Raw genomic sequence first — 17,920 nt, forward strand, 5'->3', positions numbered from 1 at the left:
AACTTTACACCAGATAAAACTGCAGCTTTAATTTGCATCTGTCAAATACAGTATAAACTGTGTACTAGATGGTAAATGTACTACATGTAATCATGTACGGGCTTTCCAATACTGGTGTTTCACGTAATCGTGTAATTTTCTTTCAAAGGGGCAGCTGTAAATAGAGGAGGAAGAGCACAAGACCTGTGGGTCTTAGTTAGGAGAGTTATCACTTCACTATGCTGAATTGAACATACCCTTTGTTTTAAGAAAAAGCAGGTTTAAAGTGCAGACTTTTCCCACTTCATGATGTGTCTGTTGTGTCAGAGCAGAGAACAAACTGACTTGACTATAACGGGTCTGATGAAATATCATTAGCTCAAAAGTTCGGGAGTCATTATGAGTTACTGGAAATTCTCCAAGGCTGTTCCAGTAAATGTTAATCTGAGGTCCCGGCTTTCCCAACCCCATCCCCACACTCCCACCATTTACTTTCTCTCCCACTTTAATGACTCTCTCCTCCTCCTTCTCCTCCTCCTCCTCCCTTCCCTTCTCCCAGTTTATTCCTCCTCCATGATCATTTGCAGTAACATCCTCTCATGGACGTATTATAAGACCAGTGCTTTCTTCCTGTTTCTTCTTCCATCTTTTGTTTTGCTCCCTCCTCTCCCTACCACTCAGGGATCAAATTACGGGGGGGTGGGGTCTGACCCTCCAGATTAAGGCTTGGACCCCTCCCCCAAAAGAAGTAAAAACAACAGTTCGGGAGATTGAAACATTTATAAATCCTTCTTACTTGTAACTGTAAATATCTAATATGTCCCATATTCATGCCTAAGAGAATACGATTTCAGACACCCCTGAAGTGGACCGTACCATTTTATAGCTTTGACATTAGTAAGTTGTTTTGTTTTGTTTTGTTTTGTTTGTTTGTTTGTTTGTTTGAGCTTTTTTTTTTAGCTTTAACGTTAGTTGAACTTCTCGTCTACCTCACCCCATCAGTGTTTCTCAGGGGTAAAACTGGATCGGATCCCGGCGGATCTGAGCTCCTTCTCCTTCAATATCATGCCATAATATCACACTTGTATTTATTTAAATCTCCCAGTGAAACCTAACAGCATTTTGCTCCGAGTTAAGTTTAAGGACGCACAGACAAGACAGATAATCAGACCATCAGATGTATTATAAGAAGATCTAAACAGGTGACATTAGAAACCTGTTGTGAGGCCATTTCATTCATCCAGAGTGATTTTTAAGATGCCTCCTGAGTGTTGAGAATAGCAACCCTCAGGTTTAATCATCCAAATAATATTGTGTTGTGAGACATATAAATTGTTTGACCTTGAAGATGGCCTCATAGCCTGACACCTATTACCATTTTAGGCTACATAATGTGTTTATAAATATAATTTGAAATATCAAACCACCAGACTTCTAATAGTCATTCCCTGTCCTGATCCACCAGCTATAAACTGTTCTTGATGCATTCTTGGTTTTCATAGCACCTCATTCTAACTAATCTAGACTAGTGCAGCTGGCTGTGTCTTGACTTGATTCAAGAGGTTAGGTGGTGTAAAAATGCAAGAAATCTGTTTTAAATTACAAAGAAGGACTCCCTGTCCTCACAAATTCCAGTTTTATCCCTGGTGGTTCACATCCTCAAGTCTCTGCTCCAAAACTGAGACGCTGTGGATGAATGTAAGTGCTGTAGCAGTAGCTACAGTAGTGGCAGCAGTAGGAATTAGAATTAAATAAGAATAGAATTAAAGTATGTCTATGTCCATTTTATTGTGTCCACCCCTTGAAGACAAACCAAGAGCTTTTGTTTCTGTGCATAGTCTACACTTTATTGAACATATGAAAATAAGTACAAATAGCAAAACCAGAAGAAAATTAACTCTTCAACTTTTTTTTTTTTTAAACAGGCAAATAAATTAAGTCACCCTTTCAACAATTCAGTACAAGAAGCACGGCATGTGAATTTATTCAACTCTCCAAGTGACGACACTAAATGCACAAAGTTATTTATAGAGTTGGAGGCAATGTGGTAAATTCCAGTTAGTAGGAATTATCCATAAATTCTACATCACACACAACTTTCTTTCCAATGAAACCACTCGTATCACTGCTTCCCTTAAAGCACTTAGAACTGGCATTGATGTTCGGGCTCAGAATAATTCATAACTTCTGGAGGAGCACTTTCTCCTGCAACCTAACAAGCCCAACAGCTCTGTGCACTTTAGTGACCCCTACTGGAATTTATCCTCAGAGAAAACAACAACACCAAAATGTATGAAGAAGTCATTGGTATAACAGTAGATCAAGAGATTCAAGCTGCTTCATTTGGTTAACATTTATAGTAAAGAACTATAGATAAGCTTAAGCTTGATTAAGTCAATCAGCTGATTATCTACTGAACAGGAGATATATGTATTTTATCATTTGGACCACATACATGAAGCATCACTAGAAGTAACAACTATTCAAAACTGAAGGCCATTGTGAGTGAGAAAACACTACCTTATACTTCAACAAGTACATACAGTATATGTTGCCATGTTTATTGTACATTTATGCAATATTTACATACTTAAAACTTCTCTCTGGGGCTTGATGGTGACAGCTGCATTTTCCATTACAATCATTTCCACTATCTCTTCACTGCAGAAAGTCAAAAGGAGAGAAGTTCTGATTCAAGAGGCATTTCATGCAAAGCGAGACTAGGAAATAAAAGTATGGTGTCCACACAAAATGCCAAGCTGGAGTGGTGCAGCACACATTAACTATTCTCCATTGTTATTATGTTCTTCAGCTGGAGGCTGAATATTTCACTTGTCTTGAGCATCTTATGTTATTTACAAAACCAGCTCACACAGTGTGAGAGGATGTTGAAATTATCCTCTGCACACAGATTAAATCCAGACAGAAGGAGAGGAACAGGAAAGTGACACAAAGGGATGGTGACAAGACAGTATTGTATTTACTATTCTAAATGGATACAAATGTGCAACCAAAAGCATAATAATTTGTCCCAAAATGTCATCTCTACTACAGATACATGTTGTATCTTCTTAAATAGTTAAATGAGAATTCACTAATTAAGTACGGTGGATGTGAGATGTGAGGAGAAGGGACATGGACAGGGGAAGGGGAGGAGATCTTCTTAGTAAGAGCGGATGGCAGGAGGGACGTGAGCACAGTCCTGCTCATCCAGAGAGGTGTCAATCACAGGGCGGTACTCCAGTGTCACCTGTGATTGGACAAAAGCAAAAGTATATTAGATATGACAGGCACCATTAACCTTCACCGTTAGAGAGCAGACTGAGAGGGAGTGTACCTTGCCAGTCTTGGGGTCGACGTAGGACATAGTGTGTTTCCTCCAGTGCTGTTCAAATGGCTTCTTCTCCTGACCCTGCAGCGGCTTTGAGTAGTCATACTCATCAACACGGTCCTGGAATATAGTTGAAAGAAATAATGTCAGGTGGGGGAGGGGGCTGGCTGTAATCAAGAGTGAGAAGTTATACCTGTTTATTTATGCAACTGTCTACAGATAGAATAAGAGATACAAAGTCAGTTTAAAAAAAGAATAGAGTGAAAAAGAAAAAGCTAACACTGGGAGATAGATCGACATTGATCAAAGGAATAAAAGGAAAGAAAAGGCAATGACAGAAATGGGAAGCAGGGGGAAAGAAACTGCAAGAACAATGTATGAAGAAACACAAACAGATAAAGTGTGTTCAAACAGACCTTGAAGTCCTCTCTGGCGTGGGCTCCCCTGCTCTCCTTTCTCTGCTCAGCAGAGTGGATGGTCTGGACGGCGTTCAGCATCAGATTCTGCAGCTCCAATGTTTCCACCAGGTCTGTGTTCCACACAATGCCTGAGGAGGAGGTAGAAAGGAAAAGGGAAAAAAGGAGGACATTTAATGTATTGTTTGACTTAGAGTAAGTCACAGACGATTACTAGTGTAGCTTTTTTTCACATAGACACACAAGGAACTGTAAATACCCAGAAACAGGCACACAACTTGGTGCAGTACCTCTGTCGAAGGTCTTGACATCATCCAGGGTCTGGTAAACAGCATCCATCTTGTCACATCCCTCCTTCAGGACTGTGCCAGTACGAAACACTGCAGCATGAGCCTGCATGGTCTGAGAGGAGAGCCAGGAACACACCAGATTTATGTTTTAACAAAGGCCACGTTGGTTAGGGACTTATTTAAGGAGACGCAGGCTCCACACAGGCCAGGTGACACTATGAGGGACCTCAGAAACACTTAAATATGGCTTACTACAGCATAGCAGCTAACATTGGCTAAATGTGAGCTTTTTGTGACGTTTGATGACCTGAATTTACACATGTTCAAATAAACGTCCTAATGAACAACATTAGTGACTTTTTTCTCTCTTTGTGTGCGTGTTTGTGTGCGTACCTTCTGCATGTTGAGCCTGATCTCAGAGGTTCTCAGACTTCCATTGGCAAACCTCAGCTTGTCCAGGTTGGCCACAGACTCCTCTCCTGCACTGGGCTTCAGAGGAGACAGTTTCTCTCCTGGAGAGAAAACAAAGCACCAGGATCAGCAGTGAAGAAATGTGCACTAAGACTTTGATGTCAGATATAATGCTGTCTATGGAGCATAATAATGTTGACAAAGTAGTGGTGATATTTAATATCAAAACAGAAGAGAAGTCGTGCTTTTCAACCACCTTCACCTGAGTTTTTCTCCACATCTTAATGAGCAGCGGGAATATAAGAGGACATTTTACGTCCTGAGAGTTTAAAATTGGATCAGTTTTACTTGTACAGACATTTTTGCGTCATTAATGATTTAGTGTTCCATGTGAGGGAAAAAACCTCATGAACAGTGGTGCTCACCAGGTTTGTTTTCCTCTGCGATGGTGAGGGCGCAGGCTCTGCCAAACACCACCAGATCCAGCAGGGAGTTGGCACCCAGCCGGTTAGCACCGTGGACGCTGGCGCAGGCCGCCTCACCACAGGCATACAGTCCAGGAACCACCTTGTCCTGTCCGCTGGTATGAGTGATCACCTGACGGGGAAAAAGATTACAGATGTGACACTCTGTCGGGGGCCATGCTCACGGTGAAGTACTTAATATCGAGGGAGGAGAGAATGTGTGTGGATGCATACATGCAAACATCACCTACCTGTCCCTTGTAGTTTGTGGGTATTCCACCCATGTTATAATGAACAGTGGGCAAGACAGGGATGGGCTCTTTAGTGACGTCGACTCCAGCAAAGATCATGGCCGTCTCTGAGATACCAGGCAGCCTTGTGGCCAGCTGCTGAGGAGGCAGGTGGTGAAGCTGCAGGTACACGTGGTCCTTCTCAGGACCGACACCCCTGAAGGAAAAAAGACAGACAAGAGTAAAACAATAAGCCACAGCAGCATCTTCTCAGTTGTTCCAATCTAGCTACTTATAGAGAAAGACTAAAAACCTAAAAAGAGAGTGAAACATATAAGTATGAGAGAATCATTACAATTCTGAATGTACAAAGTTGCATCTCACAGACACGCACACATATTTAGTCCATACCTGCCCTCTCTGATCTCTATGGTCATGGAGCGGGACACCACGTCTCTGGAGGCCAGGTCCTTGGCGTTGGGTGCGTAGCGCTCCATGAAGCGCTCTCCCTCGCTGTTGATCAGGATACCGCCCTCGCCACGGCAACCCTCCGTGATCAGGCAACCGGCTCCGTAGATCCCTGTAAGGATTCAGATGAGATCCAGTTTAGTTATTATTTATGGAAAGAAATGTCCTGAAATCAAATTAACGTTAACATTCGTGTCGTAGTAGGCTAACGCTGATCCTAGTTTTAAGTGGGGTCTGACATTAATCCACTGGGTTACTATGTTAACATACAATATACATCTAACAGGCTATTTGATCCAAATGTTGATGAATGAATAACATTCAGAGTGGAACAGTTATCTTTACAAGAAAATACTTGATAGGAATCCTTAGAATGATTCATTTATTATGGTCTAACAACATCCCCCACAATGAGACGTAAGGTCAATATTGTAACATCCTCAAAGCTTTTATAATTATGACCCAATGCTGCACCAATAAAAATGATGATACTGTGCTTTATGGACCAAGCAGTGATAAGCCTATTTATCTTGGTAGTTACACAGAAATCCCATCGAGCAACAGAAGAATGTGTTGGTTCTGACTCTCAATTTATTTTCATTAATTCAGCAAATTAGTTACAAAAATAAATACAAACATTAGAAATTAAGTTCTTTTTAATATAATACACTTGAATGTTGACACACTTTTACAGTCCCATCAGCTTTGTCAAGCTACTGCTGTTATTGTTCCATTATTCTACAATAAAAAAGCCTTTTGATTGGCTTTATATTACAGTTTTGTGCTCTCACTGGCAATTGGTCAGTCTTGTGAGCTCGAGCAACAGAGTGTGCCTCATGAGCTGACTCATGGTCGAGTCTATAATCATCTGAATCGATAAGCTGAAGTCTTCACAGTCACTTTTATCGGTGCCCAAAATATTTTTACCAATGTAAGGTATACTGCATTTGTCTAACCATGCACTTAAAATGTGGGAAGTTGAAGTGAAAAGGCAAGAAAAAAAAAAAAAAAACAGGACTTAAACTCAATGAGCTGTGGCTCAGCCTTTGGGAGCATCCTGTAGGCCACATCAGTGGGCTTCTTCATACATAAGCAAAGAGTCTGGTGTCAAATGTCCAGCAGGAACAAAAATAAAGATGCACACTTGTCTTTATGCAACTGAGGGGTATTATTAGAGCTCAATGTAAACAACCTAAGAGACTCTTAGAGACTCGTGGATCAGCCTGACTTTTAAAAATCTGGTACTGACTGACTGGGCAAACAGTTACAAACTTAGGTAGCTCAAATACATGTATTCCCAAGTACCTAATTAACTCAAATGTCCTTTGAGAGTAAATGAACCAGATGTGTTATGGTCTCATATAGCAAATGGAACAAAAGGACATTAATTAATAATTCTAAAATAATCTATGTTTATCATCTCTCCCAGTTGTCTACAGTTTCAACAAAGATAATTATTGTTGTCAACTTATAATTTATTATTATTTGTCTGTAGTGACATTAAAACTCAAAGAGAAACACAGAATAGCATTAAGCAGTAGACAGAAGTACAAGCTGGCAGAGAATGAAACAGTTCATACTATTCATACAATATCTTATCATTATGGCTAAAGAATTAAATAATGGACTTTGAACTGTCACTGTTATATTACCTCTATTAACTTAAATCAGAGTTTTTTTAAGCACCATTTGTTTCAAAACAAGACACAGGCGCAGGTTTCTCTCTACTTTCATGCTTCAGTAGCAGAACTATTTTATGAATTGAGTTTAATAAGTTTCTTTTGTCTCACCAGTGGGATGGAACTGTACGAACTCCAAATCCTGGCAGGGCAGTCCAGCTCTGGTCACCATTGCATTTCCATCTCCTGTGCTAGTGTGGGCAGATGTGCAGCTGAAATAGGTTCTTCCATAACCCCTGGAAGGAAACAGACCTTGTTTATCAAACAAAGACACACACTTTAATATACATGTGCACAGATGAAGACATTTTTGTATCTAAATCCAACTCTCTATTGTAATGACATAACAGAACAGTGAGAATGTGGCCTACCCAGTAGCAATGACAGTATTCTTGGCTCTGAAGCGGTGAATAGATCCGTCCTCCATGCAGAGAGCAATTACTCCTTTACACTCTCCATTTTCCATCAGCAGATCCAGCGCAAAGTACTCCACAAAGTAACTGGTGTCATAACGGAGTGACTGAACAGAAGAAGGGCAGAGGAATATGTGAAATGCAGTTACATAGTGCACAACAGAAGAACAGGTTTCTTTATGCATGGACTAAGTCAGAAAAAGAAGGTTGGATAGTGTGTGTATTTACCCGTCCATAAAGTGTGTGAAGTAGTGAGTGTCCTGTCCTGTCTGCTACACAGCAGCAGCGGTGAGCCTGGCCTCCTTTTCCATACTTTAGACTCTGCCCTCCAAAGGCTCTCTGGTAGATCTTCCCATCTTCAGTGCGGCTGAACGGCATGCCAAAGTTCTCCAGCTAGGAGAAAGAGAACAACATGAGCTCCTAATCTGCTGCTATTGTGTGTTGATAGTCCTTGGTTTAAAATGTGTACCAGTTCATCCTTGACCTTTGGGACAGACATGTTTATATTCACAATTAATTTCACCTTTTCTACTTTGTCACAATTAAACAAATCAATATAAAATATATATTAAACATTGCCTCACAAACTTAACAACTCAACAACAATTTAAAAAAAAAAATCACCTTCATATTAATCTTTATTATTGACGTTATCACAAATATGTAATTGGAAAATATTTAAAGACAGTGTACAGGTGAGATGTTTTAAATACATACTAGTCTGTGCAACTGAAATTCACTGACTTGGTAATGTCAGTGCCAGGAAAATGATGATGCTGGCAGGTGATTTGCTGTGATGGTGCAATTTTGATCGAAAATATATACAATTATTATTCCACATATTCAGGTGTTTTAGGTTTTAGGATGAATAAGGAAACTGTTTTCTTTAGGATTTTTTTCATAATGGTACATTGTCTACTCTAATTGAGTGGTATACATGTTTAATAGTCAAAGCCCAGAATTTACACATACCCTGGTCTTTATGTGAGATGTGAGATCTTACCTCCACTACAGCTGCAGGAGCCTGCTCTGTCATGTAGTGAATAGCGTCCTGGTCTCCCAGCCAATCAGATCCCTTCACTGTGTCGTAGAAATGCCACCTCCAGTCATCGTCCTCCATATTCCCCAGAGCTGCATTGATCCCACCCTGTGAGCAGAGATAATATCCAACAATTCAGTACAATTAAAAAGATACTGCTGATTGGGTTTGCTTTAAGCCTTACATTGACATAACAAATCTCCATGGTAAGTTCTTTTTAAGTCTTCTTTAATACATGCAAAACTATTTGAGCTTACTGAAATGCTGCAGAAAAACATAAAAAACTATTTATCTCCTAAACAAATGTGTAAAATGTGTTGTTGTACCTGTGCAGCGACAGTGTGAGACCTGGTGGGGAAGAGCTTGGTGACGCAAGCAGTGTTGAAGCCAGCCTCTGACAGACCAAAGGCTGCCCTAAGCCCTGCCCCTCCAGCTCCTACCACCACAGCATCGAACTCATGATCCACAACTGGGTACTGAGTAGAGATCTGAGGACCATAAAGGAGAGAAGTTAGAGTAAAGCAGTTTTTAGACAATGGAAGCTAAATCTCTGATGTGAGTCATAGAGCGTTGTGAGTATGCTTATGTTAAGGCAAAATTGAAGCCATCATTGTACATTTTTAAACAGCAGTAACTTTAATATTGACACCTGATGCAGAGAACAGAGTGAGTACATACAGAGTAACATTTCTACCTATGTACAAACTCTATCCTACCATATATCCATATGAATTACCCTATTAAATACAAGATCAAATCAAACTCACATCGTCTGATACTTTGGCATTTTTCTTCTTGCCATAGATGGAGAAGTGAAAGTTCCTGGAACCTTGAACTGCAGCAGCAGGGACCTGACAGAAAAGAAAACTGTTTTGATCAGTGGAACATTAAAAGAAAGAAAGAAAATCAAACTAGTAACACACTTAACACTTGTAATAAACATATGATGTTATGTTCACTCAGGTATTACAAGCAGATTTAAATGATTCCTAGTGGTACTTACATAACAATGCATAATGGAGCATATATCACATTATTTTTGCATAATCACATATTACTGAGAAACCTCGAGGCGCATTTTGCATGGGACGGTCAATTGAAAATAGCCTTTGGTATCACTACAAAACCACTGTAGTCGAAAGTTGCCTTAAAGGATATTTACGTGTTATTCTTTACCATCGTGCTGGTTAACTTGCAGCAGCTTTAAGTGTTATCCACAAGGGCACTTGCAGTAACTGTCATAAACATGTTAAAATAACTCACTTAAGTTGACAGTTTAGTGAAAGCATTACTCACTATGTATAATGTGAAAGAAAAAGATAGCGTATGTTCTATTATGTGATAAATATATGCTATCATAGCTTTCTCCATGGTGTCACATTGAAACACCCTAAGCTACATAACACAGGTTACGCAAGTCAGAATGCGCCGGTTACGAAAGCTGAGAGAGCAGCGAAATTCTTCCTTTCAGCGTAAAAAAGACAATCAGCGCACACAATCAGAGCACATGTAGATCAATGTAAGATTTAAAATTGTTATAACTCACTGAGTTCGTTTTAGAGAGTACCCTTTTGGAGAGGAGACGGGACGCGGCACGTACACTCGCCATGTTGTCGGTTGAAGGACCGATTCTGAGGCTGGACGGAGGAACAGATATTCAGTTGCACTGGACCAAACCACTCTCCGAAAACGGGGGTGTCGCTTATCTTGCACTCAATTGTCATTCACTAAACACGTTTATTAACGCGTTTTTAATAGTAAAAAAACAACTTATTATACATAACAAAACCAAATAAACGTATGCAGACTTTACTTTCTGCATCTAGTTGAGATTTTGTATAAAATAGTTCCCAGGAGTTACCCTTGGTCGGCACAGCTGGTAAAGCGTAAAATTGTATAATCTGGGTGTGCAGGAGCAAATGTATAAGTGACCTAGACTTTTCATTCAAGGTGAGACACAGCACCATATATATTTAACCGACGTACGCTGTCTTATTGTCAGAATAACAAAGCCGTCGTGCCCCGTGTTTTTATTAAATACTATAGCGAGTATCAAACAGCAAGCTAAATGTTAGCTATCATGTTAGCTCATAGCTAGCTTTATTGTGGTTAGCCGGGCTGTCAAACTTCCCAGTCATGTCAGACTGGGTTTGCGGTTGCAGTCCGTCGCATTGTTTTGGCAAATGCTAACAAGCTAATTACTAACGAAGTTTCACGTGTAGTTCTTATTTGCAACACCATTTCTAAATACCACATTATTGTCCATACATGTTTATATTTTTAAATAGCTTGCAGCGAATCTGAAACCATTTGCTTTTAGTAAGCTACCAAATCAATGGACACTCGTCCACCTTCATTGTGTATTGGAACTGGCACCAGTGTCAACAAAGACCTGGTAGTTACTGCAGTGTCATAATCCTTCATCAGTATGAATGAGAAGACAGACACTGTTACTTCAGAGGAACCATTCAGTCTGTGTTGCAAAATGTAAACGTGTCGTAATATACGTGTAAAGATACATGTTTTTTTCTCCTGTGTGTGTTTGTGACAGCAGCTTCCATGAACAACTTGAATGACCCCCCCAGATGGAACATCCAACCAGACCCCAGAGGAAGGGGGGCGGGGGCCAATGATGGCAACCAATGGAACTATGCCTTGCTGGTCCCAATGCTTGGACTGGCTGCATTTCGTAAGTTACACAAGGAGATGTAGAGTCCTGGAACAGGCACAGGAGGACAAAATTTGAGTCAATGAATGTATAGTTAACAAATGTGTTTATGCAAAGCAGGTTGCATCTGTGTGAGATCCACACCTAGCATAACTGTTTTTTGTTTTTGTTTTTTTGCTTTCTTTTGTCACATTTGTAACTATCCCTGGGGAATGCACCATCTGATATGAAAGTACAATATACACCTTCACTGGGACCATCCCATCAAACATATCCTCTTTGTTCCTAAGGAATAAAAACCACCTGTCTGTGTTGGGCAGTATGGCAAAAAAATGTATCTTGGTATTTAAAAGGAGGATTTGTCCTCAGAACAACTGTAGTATTTAACTGTACTCGCACTGGCATCAAATTCACTGGAGACAGGTTTGTATCTGCTTAATCAAAACCAGTGTAAGTTTTTGTTGGAGACTAAATTGTTATGCTCTTATGCATATTTTTGAATGCTTGGTCATTTTTATCCTCAGATAATACCCTCACCATAGTAACTCTCTCAAAACTGTGAGTCAAGCAGATGTTACAAAATCTGTATATTTGCTACAACTGGTCTGCCCCTCAGGAGATTCAGTTGGTTGAGAAAAAAACATTACTTTAAGACCATGGCAATATAACTTAAATATCTCCTCACTCTCTTGTCTTAACTCCCACCACCCCATCAGGTTGGATCTGGACCAGGGAGTCTCAGAGGGAGATCCAGAAGGTCAAAGCCCAGTATGACAAGGATGTGTCCTTAATAAAAAGTGAGATGGAGGTACGGTACCGAGAGACACTGACAGAGCGGCGTAAGGCAGCTGCTACACTCGAGCTGGAGCTGGAAAAGGAGAGACAGAGGGTGAAAGGGTATAAGCAGGCCCTGATCTCACAGAGCCACCAGCTGATGGAAGAGCGGAAACAACTACAACAGGTAAAGTCTTGTCTTGTCCTCCATTTCTGCTATTGTGCACTTTTCCCACTTAAGCTGTAGCTTCTTCCCCATAAGTCAAAGCTCTTTCTTCTCCCCTACAAGGAGCGAGAGGCCTTGGAGGAAGAGAAGCAAAAGCTGGTGAAATCCGGAGCTGCAGGTGCTGTGCTGCAGCGTGCCCTGGAACGAGAGCACAACTGGTACCAACGAGCCACAGCCACTTTGAAAGAGCTAGAGGGTCAGCTTGTGGAACGCCAGAATGCCTACTGTTCCCTCATCCAACCTCGAGATCAGCGACTGGAGATGGAGAAGAACATCCTGCTAAAGGTCGTCAAAGACCCCATCGTGGCAGAACTAGATCTAGAGTCCGACCTGAGGGATATTTTTAAGAGAGATAAGCACTGTGCGGACTTGCTAAACATGGACAAGAGGAAGAACGGAAGCCTAATGTGGGTGTATCTCAAGTACTGGCAGCTACAGGTCACTGTCCAAAAACACAAGAAAGCTGAGGAAGCCATATTAGGAGGGAAAATCCAGACATAGAGACGTAGATGAGCTGATGTTTTTCATTTGACTTAGAATGTGGAAAGTATGTGGATCAGGAACAGAAAATACATTTATTTTTCCCACTCAGTAATTATCTTTACTTGACAGAGATGTTATGGAAACACACAAAGTAATCTCAACAAGATATGTTCAGCCTCTGAAAGTTCCACCCTTGATCTCAGAGAAAAGAAGAGAACAGGTTTGTCAGGTTTACAATATTACTTCAGAAATATTGCTTCAGAAATCCTAAATAAAACATTAGCTTTAAATTAACTCTGGGAAAACATATAATCTTGAAAAATATGCATTAGGATCGTCCTAGTAATATCCATATTGGATACTCAACTAATGTTTAATGACATATACATATTTGTTTTTCCAATTTTTCCCCTTGGAAAGTATTGTAAGAAAATCTATGTTAATTTAACTTTCATTCTCTGAGTGCCATGAATTACTGCTAGGTGAGTGTACTGTTTGTCATGACTATTTTTGTGTTCTCTCTATTTTGGGTATGAATTGATGGCTTCCAAAAACTGTTCACATTGTCCCATATGATAATACACAATATGTTGAAAATAATAACTCTTTCTCAACAGTAAATGGTTAAAATAATATAATTATAACTAGAAGGTCACTCAGAGAGCACAGACCTTAGCCAAGGCCAGTGTTAAACAACATACTCCAGACTCCAGAGAAAAAAATGCAAATTCATCGTAAATAATCTCAATCTGCCTGAAAATTTCACGGGTTCTTCCCTGGTCCACATCCCAATCCTCCACCAAGTTTGGTGCATGTTGGCTATGTACTTTTTGCACGATCCTACCGTCAAACAAGCAACCGACCAACAAACAGACATAAGATAAAACAAACTTCTTAGCGGAGGTAAAAATACCATGTTAAAGCAAAACAGCTATGAATCCAAACACACTGTTGACACCATTAATATGGGAAAGTCATTGAAGACTTTTATTTTTATGGAATGTGTTGACACTTGGCTCTAATGTTGATGGACCATTGCGGGAGGCATTTACAAAGATAACAGTGGGACTTAATTTATTTTACCAACCCTGCTGTCCATGGAGTTTCCTCCATCTATGACATCTCTATTTATAGTCTGCATGTTGCCATTTATGATACAGTATAAGGCCTAAAGCTTATCAGTAGTTTGAAGTTTCCAGCCTTCAGTCTGTTTTTGTGGGAGCCTCATTTTGATCAGGGACAAGACAGTACTATTGCAGGTGCATGTGAATCTAAACAAGAGAACAGAGCACAAAGTAGTGCTTAGTACAACATCTTATCAGATTACTACAACAAAAATGAAAAAAAACACTTCCATTCACACCTCACACCTGTAGTGGAAAGACTATCTAAATCTATAGCGTTTTTATTTGGTTATCAAGCCTCTTTGCACTGTTATGTTTTGATACCTTTGTGAATAAGTGCTGGATGTAATGCCACTAACCACTGTGTGCAATCCTTCAAATAAATTTTTGATTTAAAAACTTCGTCTGTGGGTTGTTCATGTCTTCTCCCAATAGTACTGCGGTATTTATATCAGGTCATTGGGGATCCCTTTATAATGTTGTTGTTTGACCACAGGGGGGTGCTGCATAAATAAAATTAAAAAAAACAGTATGCTACAGAAATTACATAGAAAGAACTGATACATTAACATTCATCTATAGTTACATTATAAACAATGCATGTATGTAAAGTTATTTATTGTATTTCCTCTAACAGGACAATTGCAAAATTGTCAAATTTATGCAAAATAATGTTTCAGACACATTTTAATGTTAGGCGTGGAAATCATTGACAATGACAAAAACCATACAGTAATCTTAAGAGAATCAGCTTCAGAACGTGTTCATATCTATTACACATTTTGCAAGTTATAGTGCAAACATTATTCCAACATTTTAAAGATAATAATTTAGTATTGAATTATGAAAAGATCAATTCAGTAAGTCTCTTCTAACATAAGTAAACACAACTCAGAATAAAATACTACAGTATTTTTTTCTATTGAAGACTCTTGTTAGGATGATACTCAAATATAAAATTACTTAGCAGATGTGATATCTGGAAGTTTGATACACATAAACACAATAGTCATGATGCTTATTTCATCATGAGGTCACAGTATAGATGGTTCATATAATTTCTAAGCAAATTTTGATTTACAAATGCCAGTATATACCTGTAAATTATATATAATTTATAATTATAAATTATAAATATATAAATATATATAAATATATATATATATATATAAAATTTATAATTATAAATTATAAATTATACATAATATGTTGTATATTCTCTGTATTGCAGTTTTAGAAACCCTTCCACTGCACCTCCTTGCTTCACTCCCTCCTGTGCACGCGATGAGAGATCTCCCTTGGAGAGGACATCAGACTCGAAGCTCTGAAGTTCTCTCTGATTGGCTTTCTCAGGTCCTGAGTTATGCCAGTCACTTCCTGTTTACCCACTCCATTATTCACCCTCTCTGGCTGTTCTTCTGTGCACTTAAAGGTTGCTCTGGCATGATACGGCTCCCTGCTGGTGTTGAAGAAGGGTAAGGGGTGCTCTTTCATAGCTCCGTTGTGACTGCCCAGCTTCAGTGTCTGGCTGGGACTCCTCTCAACCATGAAGTGGACCACCTGTTGCTGCTTATAACTCTCTCTGCGAACGCTGTCAGTCTCTGACAGCGTCAACCTGGAACAAAGTACACACGCCCGTTTAATGATTCTTAACCCAGCCTCTGTAAGAAAACTAAAGAAAATTACAGCTTTACAGCTCTTGGTTGCATTTTTGACCACAGCACATCACAGGTTACTCACCAGTGTTTTCCTGTATCGCTCACAGGCAACATGCCTGCAGTGATCTCACAGATCAGGTTATTAAATGCAACTTGTCTTAAGTTTTCAACCCAAACAAAGTAGTACAGCAGCAGTTTTCAACCATACTGTGTGTGAATCACTGTGGTTTTACCCTCTAGGTCAAAGCAGAGTGTGTCCATACTGCTTTACCTGCATCTTAGGCTACAGCATCATACTGAATACTACACCATACAAATCTACTAATGTTTAACAGACTTCACATTAACATAATGGAGTGAATAAAGTAGAAGACAGTGCAGCTTGTAGCGACTCATTCAAAAGTTAGAATATCTAGAATAAAGCATAACTTCAAAAGAGAGCAACCTACTTGTATTGCAGTCGTGTTTCAATGACCAGGCTCAGCCAGCATGCTTGGTAGCTCTCTTTCTTCCACTGGTTTTCCTCCTGAAATTCACAGTAGGAGTTCACCAGGTAGCAGCCGCCTCTGCTCACACAGTGCATGGCGTGATTGTGTCAGGAGAGCGTGACCGTCTGTCTGTGTCAAGACCCAATGTCTTTTTTTTTTTTACCTACTTGATTTGAATGAAACTATCAAAAATCATCATCAATGTGTGTGCGTCTGTGTTAATCAAGTACTCAAGTGTGTGTGTGTGTGTGTGTGTTAGGCTATGTCTTAAATATCGAGTCTTGTTTCTATTTTTACTCCTCTGCATCACATTGTAGTGAATGTCCCCACTTAAGGCATCCTGAAGGTTGGTTTTCATTTGAAAAGGTGCTTCAGCTTTTTCCATGACGTCAGCCAACGAGATGAATCCAGGTGAAAGGTGTGGGTGAATCCCCACTGATTTCACCCATTGAACTACCAAACATTTTTTGCATGTGTGTGTTTTGACAGAAATATGAAATGACTAATTTGTTTGAATAAGATGGATCCAAGGGTCATGCCATCTGGTGAGAGTAAATATCCCAACACTCCTCAAATGTCTCTCACATAGACCACATGTTGCAGGAAGGAGGCAGCTGAGGGCCATCAGATCGCTGACAGCACTAATCCAACTCATTAACGCAAAGCTACATCAGTTCCTTGGCCCAATTCATGCTGACAGCTGGAAGAATTAATGTTTGTGTGTGACTAATTTTGAGAAATGTGTTCTTTAGAAAAATATCTGTCACCACTGTTGCCAGTACAATCTGTGTGGAGGTCAGCAGAATGGTTTACTTTAATAATGAGACAGAGAGATGTACTGTGAGGTTTGACAATGAAAGGGTCCTGAGTTGAACAGATGTGCTCTTTCTTCATTTTATCTACGTCGTGATGGACAGACAGGACATGTAAAGGAGGATTAGGAGGCAGGTCAGAGACTTTTCTGTAAATACACCGAATGCTCCCTGGGACAGATAAACAGACCTGGATTAGAGCTGTAGTATCATGTAAAGAAACATATCCAGACTTTCAAATCTTTGAAATTATATGGTCTTTTCATTTGATAAAACATTCTTCCACACTTAATTTCTGTTTTCTTAATGTCTTTCCACAAGTGAATTGTTATATTTGACACTCCTTGAAAGAACGTCACCACGAATTTGGATTTTTCTCACCATCATGAGGACTTTGGCAACCTGAGTTCCATCAAACTGTGAGGGTGAAACTGAATCGGCGGGTGTATGACGGTGTGACTGGAAGGTATGCTGGACCCATCCCAGCAAAAACAGCCTGTTCCAACGACACAAGAGTCTGTATTACATAACTTCAGTTTGATGCTGAATCCTGACTAAGACGTTGCTGTGGAAACATTAGTGCACATTCACAAATAAACCAGTATCTCATCATGTTCAGAAGTGGTAAATTAGTTTTCCATCACAAGCAGCCAATTTAGTTAATGTAGAATATTACTGTGACATATGTAGACTATATGTCATCTGTTATGTATCAGTCGCACAGAATTTAAATTTAATTTTTAAAATCAGATTTCACAATCATTGATTATTATTTTGGCATGGCGCTGCCACCACCATGCTTCACCGTACAGATGGTATTAGCCAGGTGATGAGCAGTGCCTGATGTTTGCCAGATATAATGTCTGGAGTTCAGCTGGAAAAGTTCAATTTTTCTCTCTTTCAACCAGAGAATTTTTATGTCAAGCTCTCTGAGTCATTTAAATGACATTTGGCAAACTCCAGGCGG

General features: G+C 39.7%; 3 protein-coding genes across 4 annotated transcripts; 1 reads left to right on the forward strand and 2 right to left on the reverse strand.

Moving 5' to 3' along the window:
* Nucleotides 1-1,799: 1,799 nt before the first annotated feature.
* Nucleotides 1,800-10,402, reverse strand: sdha (succinate dehydrogenase complex, subunit A, flavoprotein (Fp)). Its single transcript, XM_071469039.1, has 15 exons — nucleotides 10,267-10,402; nucleotides 9,488-9,571; nucleotides 9,047-9,208; nucleotides 8,685-8,828; nucleotides 7,910-8,074; nucleotides 7,640-7,788; nucleotides 7,380-7,504; nucleotides 5,533-5,701; nucleotides 5,143-5,338; nucleotides 4,853-5,024; nucleotides 4,410-4,528; nucleotides 4,017-4,128; nucleotides 3,727-3,857; nucleotides 3,317-3,430; nucleotides 1,800-3,229 (listed from the first exon to the last, which is right to left on the reverse strand). The coding sequence occupies exons 1-15, from the start codon at nucleotides 10,327-10,329 to the stop codon at nucleotides 3,143-3,145; spliced, it is 1,992 nt and encodes a 663-aa protein (XP_071325140.1). The 5' UTR covers nucleotides 10,330-10,402; the 3' UTR covers nucleotides 1,800-3,142.
* A 160-nt stretch (nucleotides 10,403-10,562) lies between these two features.
* On the forward strand, nucleotides 10,563-14,397 carry LOC139612896 (coiled-coil domain-containing protein 127-like). 2 transcript variants are annotated; one of them, XM_071469040.1, is made up of 4 exons: nucleotides 10,563-10,670; nucleotides 11,275-11,409; nucleotides 12,105-12,349; nucleotides 12,452-14,397. In XM_071469040.1, the coding sequence occupies exons 2-4, from the start codon at nucleotides 11,280-11,282 to the stop codon at nucleotides 12,887-12,889; spliced, it is 813 nt and encodes a 270-aa protein (XP_071325141.1). In that variant the 5' UTR covers nucleotides 10,563-10,670; nucleotides 11,275-11,279; the 3' UTR covers nucleotides 12,890-14,397. The 2 variants fall into 2 exon arrangements, with proteins under 2 accessions (XP_071325141.1, XP_071325142.1); XM_071469041.1 differs by having other exon boundaries at nucleotides 10,571-10,670; nucleotides 11,272-11,409.
* A 707-nt stretch (nucleotides 14,398-15,104) lies between these two features.
* LOC139612897 (telethonin) lies at nucleotides 15,105-16,374 on the reverse strand. Its single transcript, XM_071469042.1, has 2 exons — nucleotides 16,103-16,374; nucleotides 15,105-15,610 (listed from the first exon to the last, which is right to left on the reverse strand). The coding sequence occupies exons 1-2, from the start codon at nucleotides 16,234-16,236 to the stop codon at nucleotides 15,259-15,261; spliced, it is 486 nt and encodes a 161-aa protein (XP_071325143.1). The 5' UTR covers nucleotides 16,237-16,374; the 3' UTR covers nucleotides 15,105-15,258.
* Nucleotides 16,375-17,920: the final 1,546 nt, after the last annotated feature.

The sequence above is a fragment of the Trachinotus anak genome, unplaced genomic scaffold, assembly GCF_046630095.1.
Source record: "Trachinotus anak isolate AG129_WGS33_773 ecotype Australia unplaced genomic scaffold, CSIRO_AGI_Tana_v1 ptg000032l, whole genome shotgun sequence".
Lineage (NCBI taxonomy): Eukaryota > Metazoa > Chordata > Actinopteri > Carangiformes > Carangidae > Trachinotus > Trachinotus anak.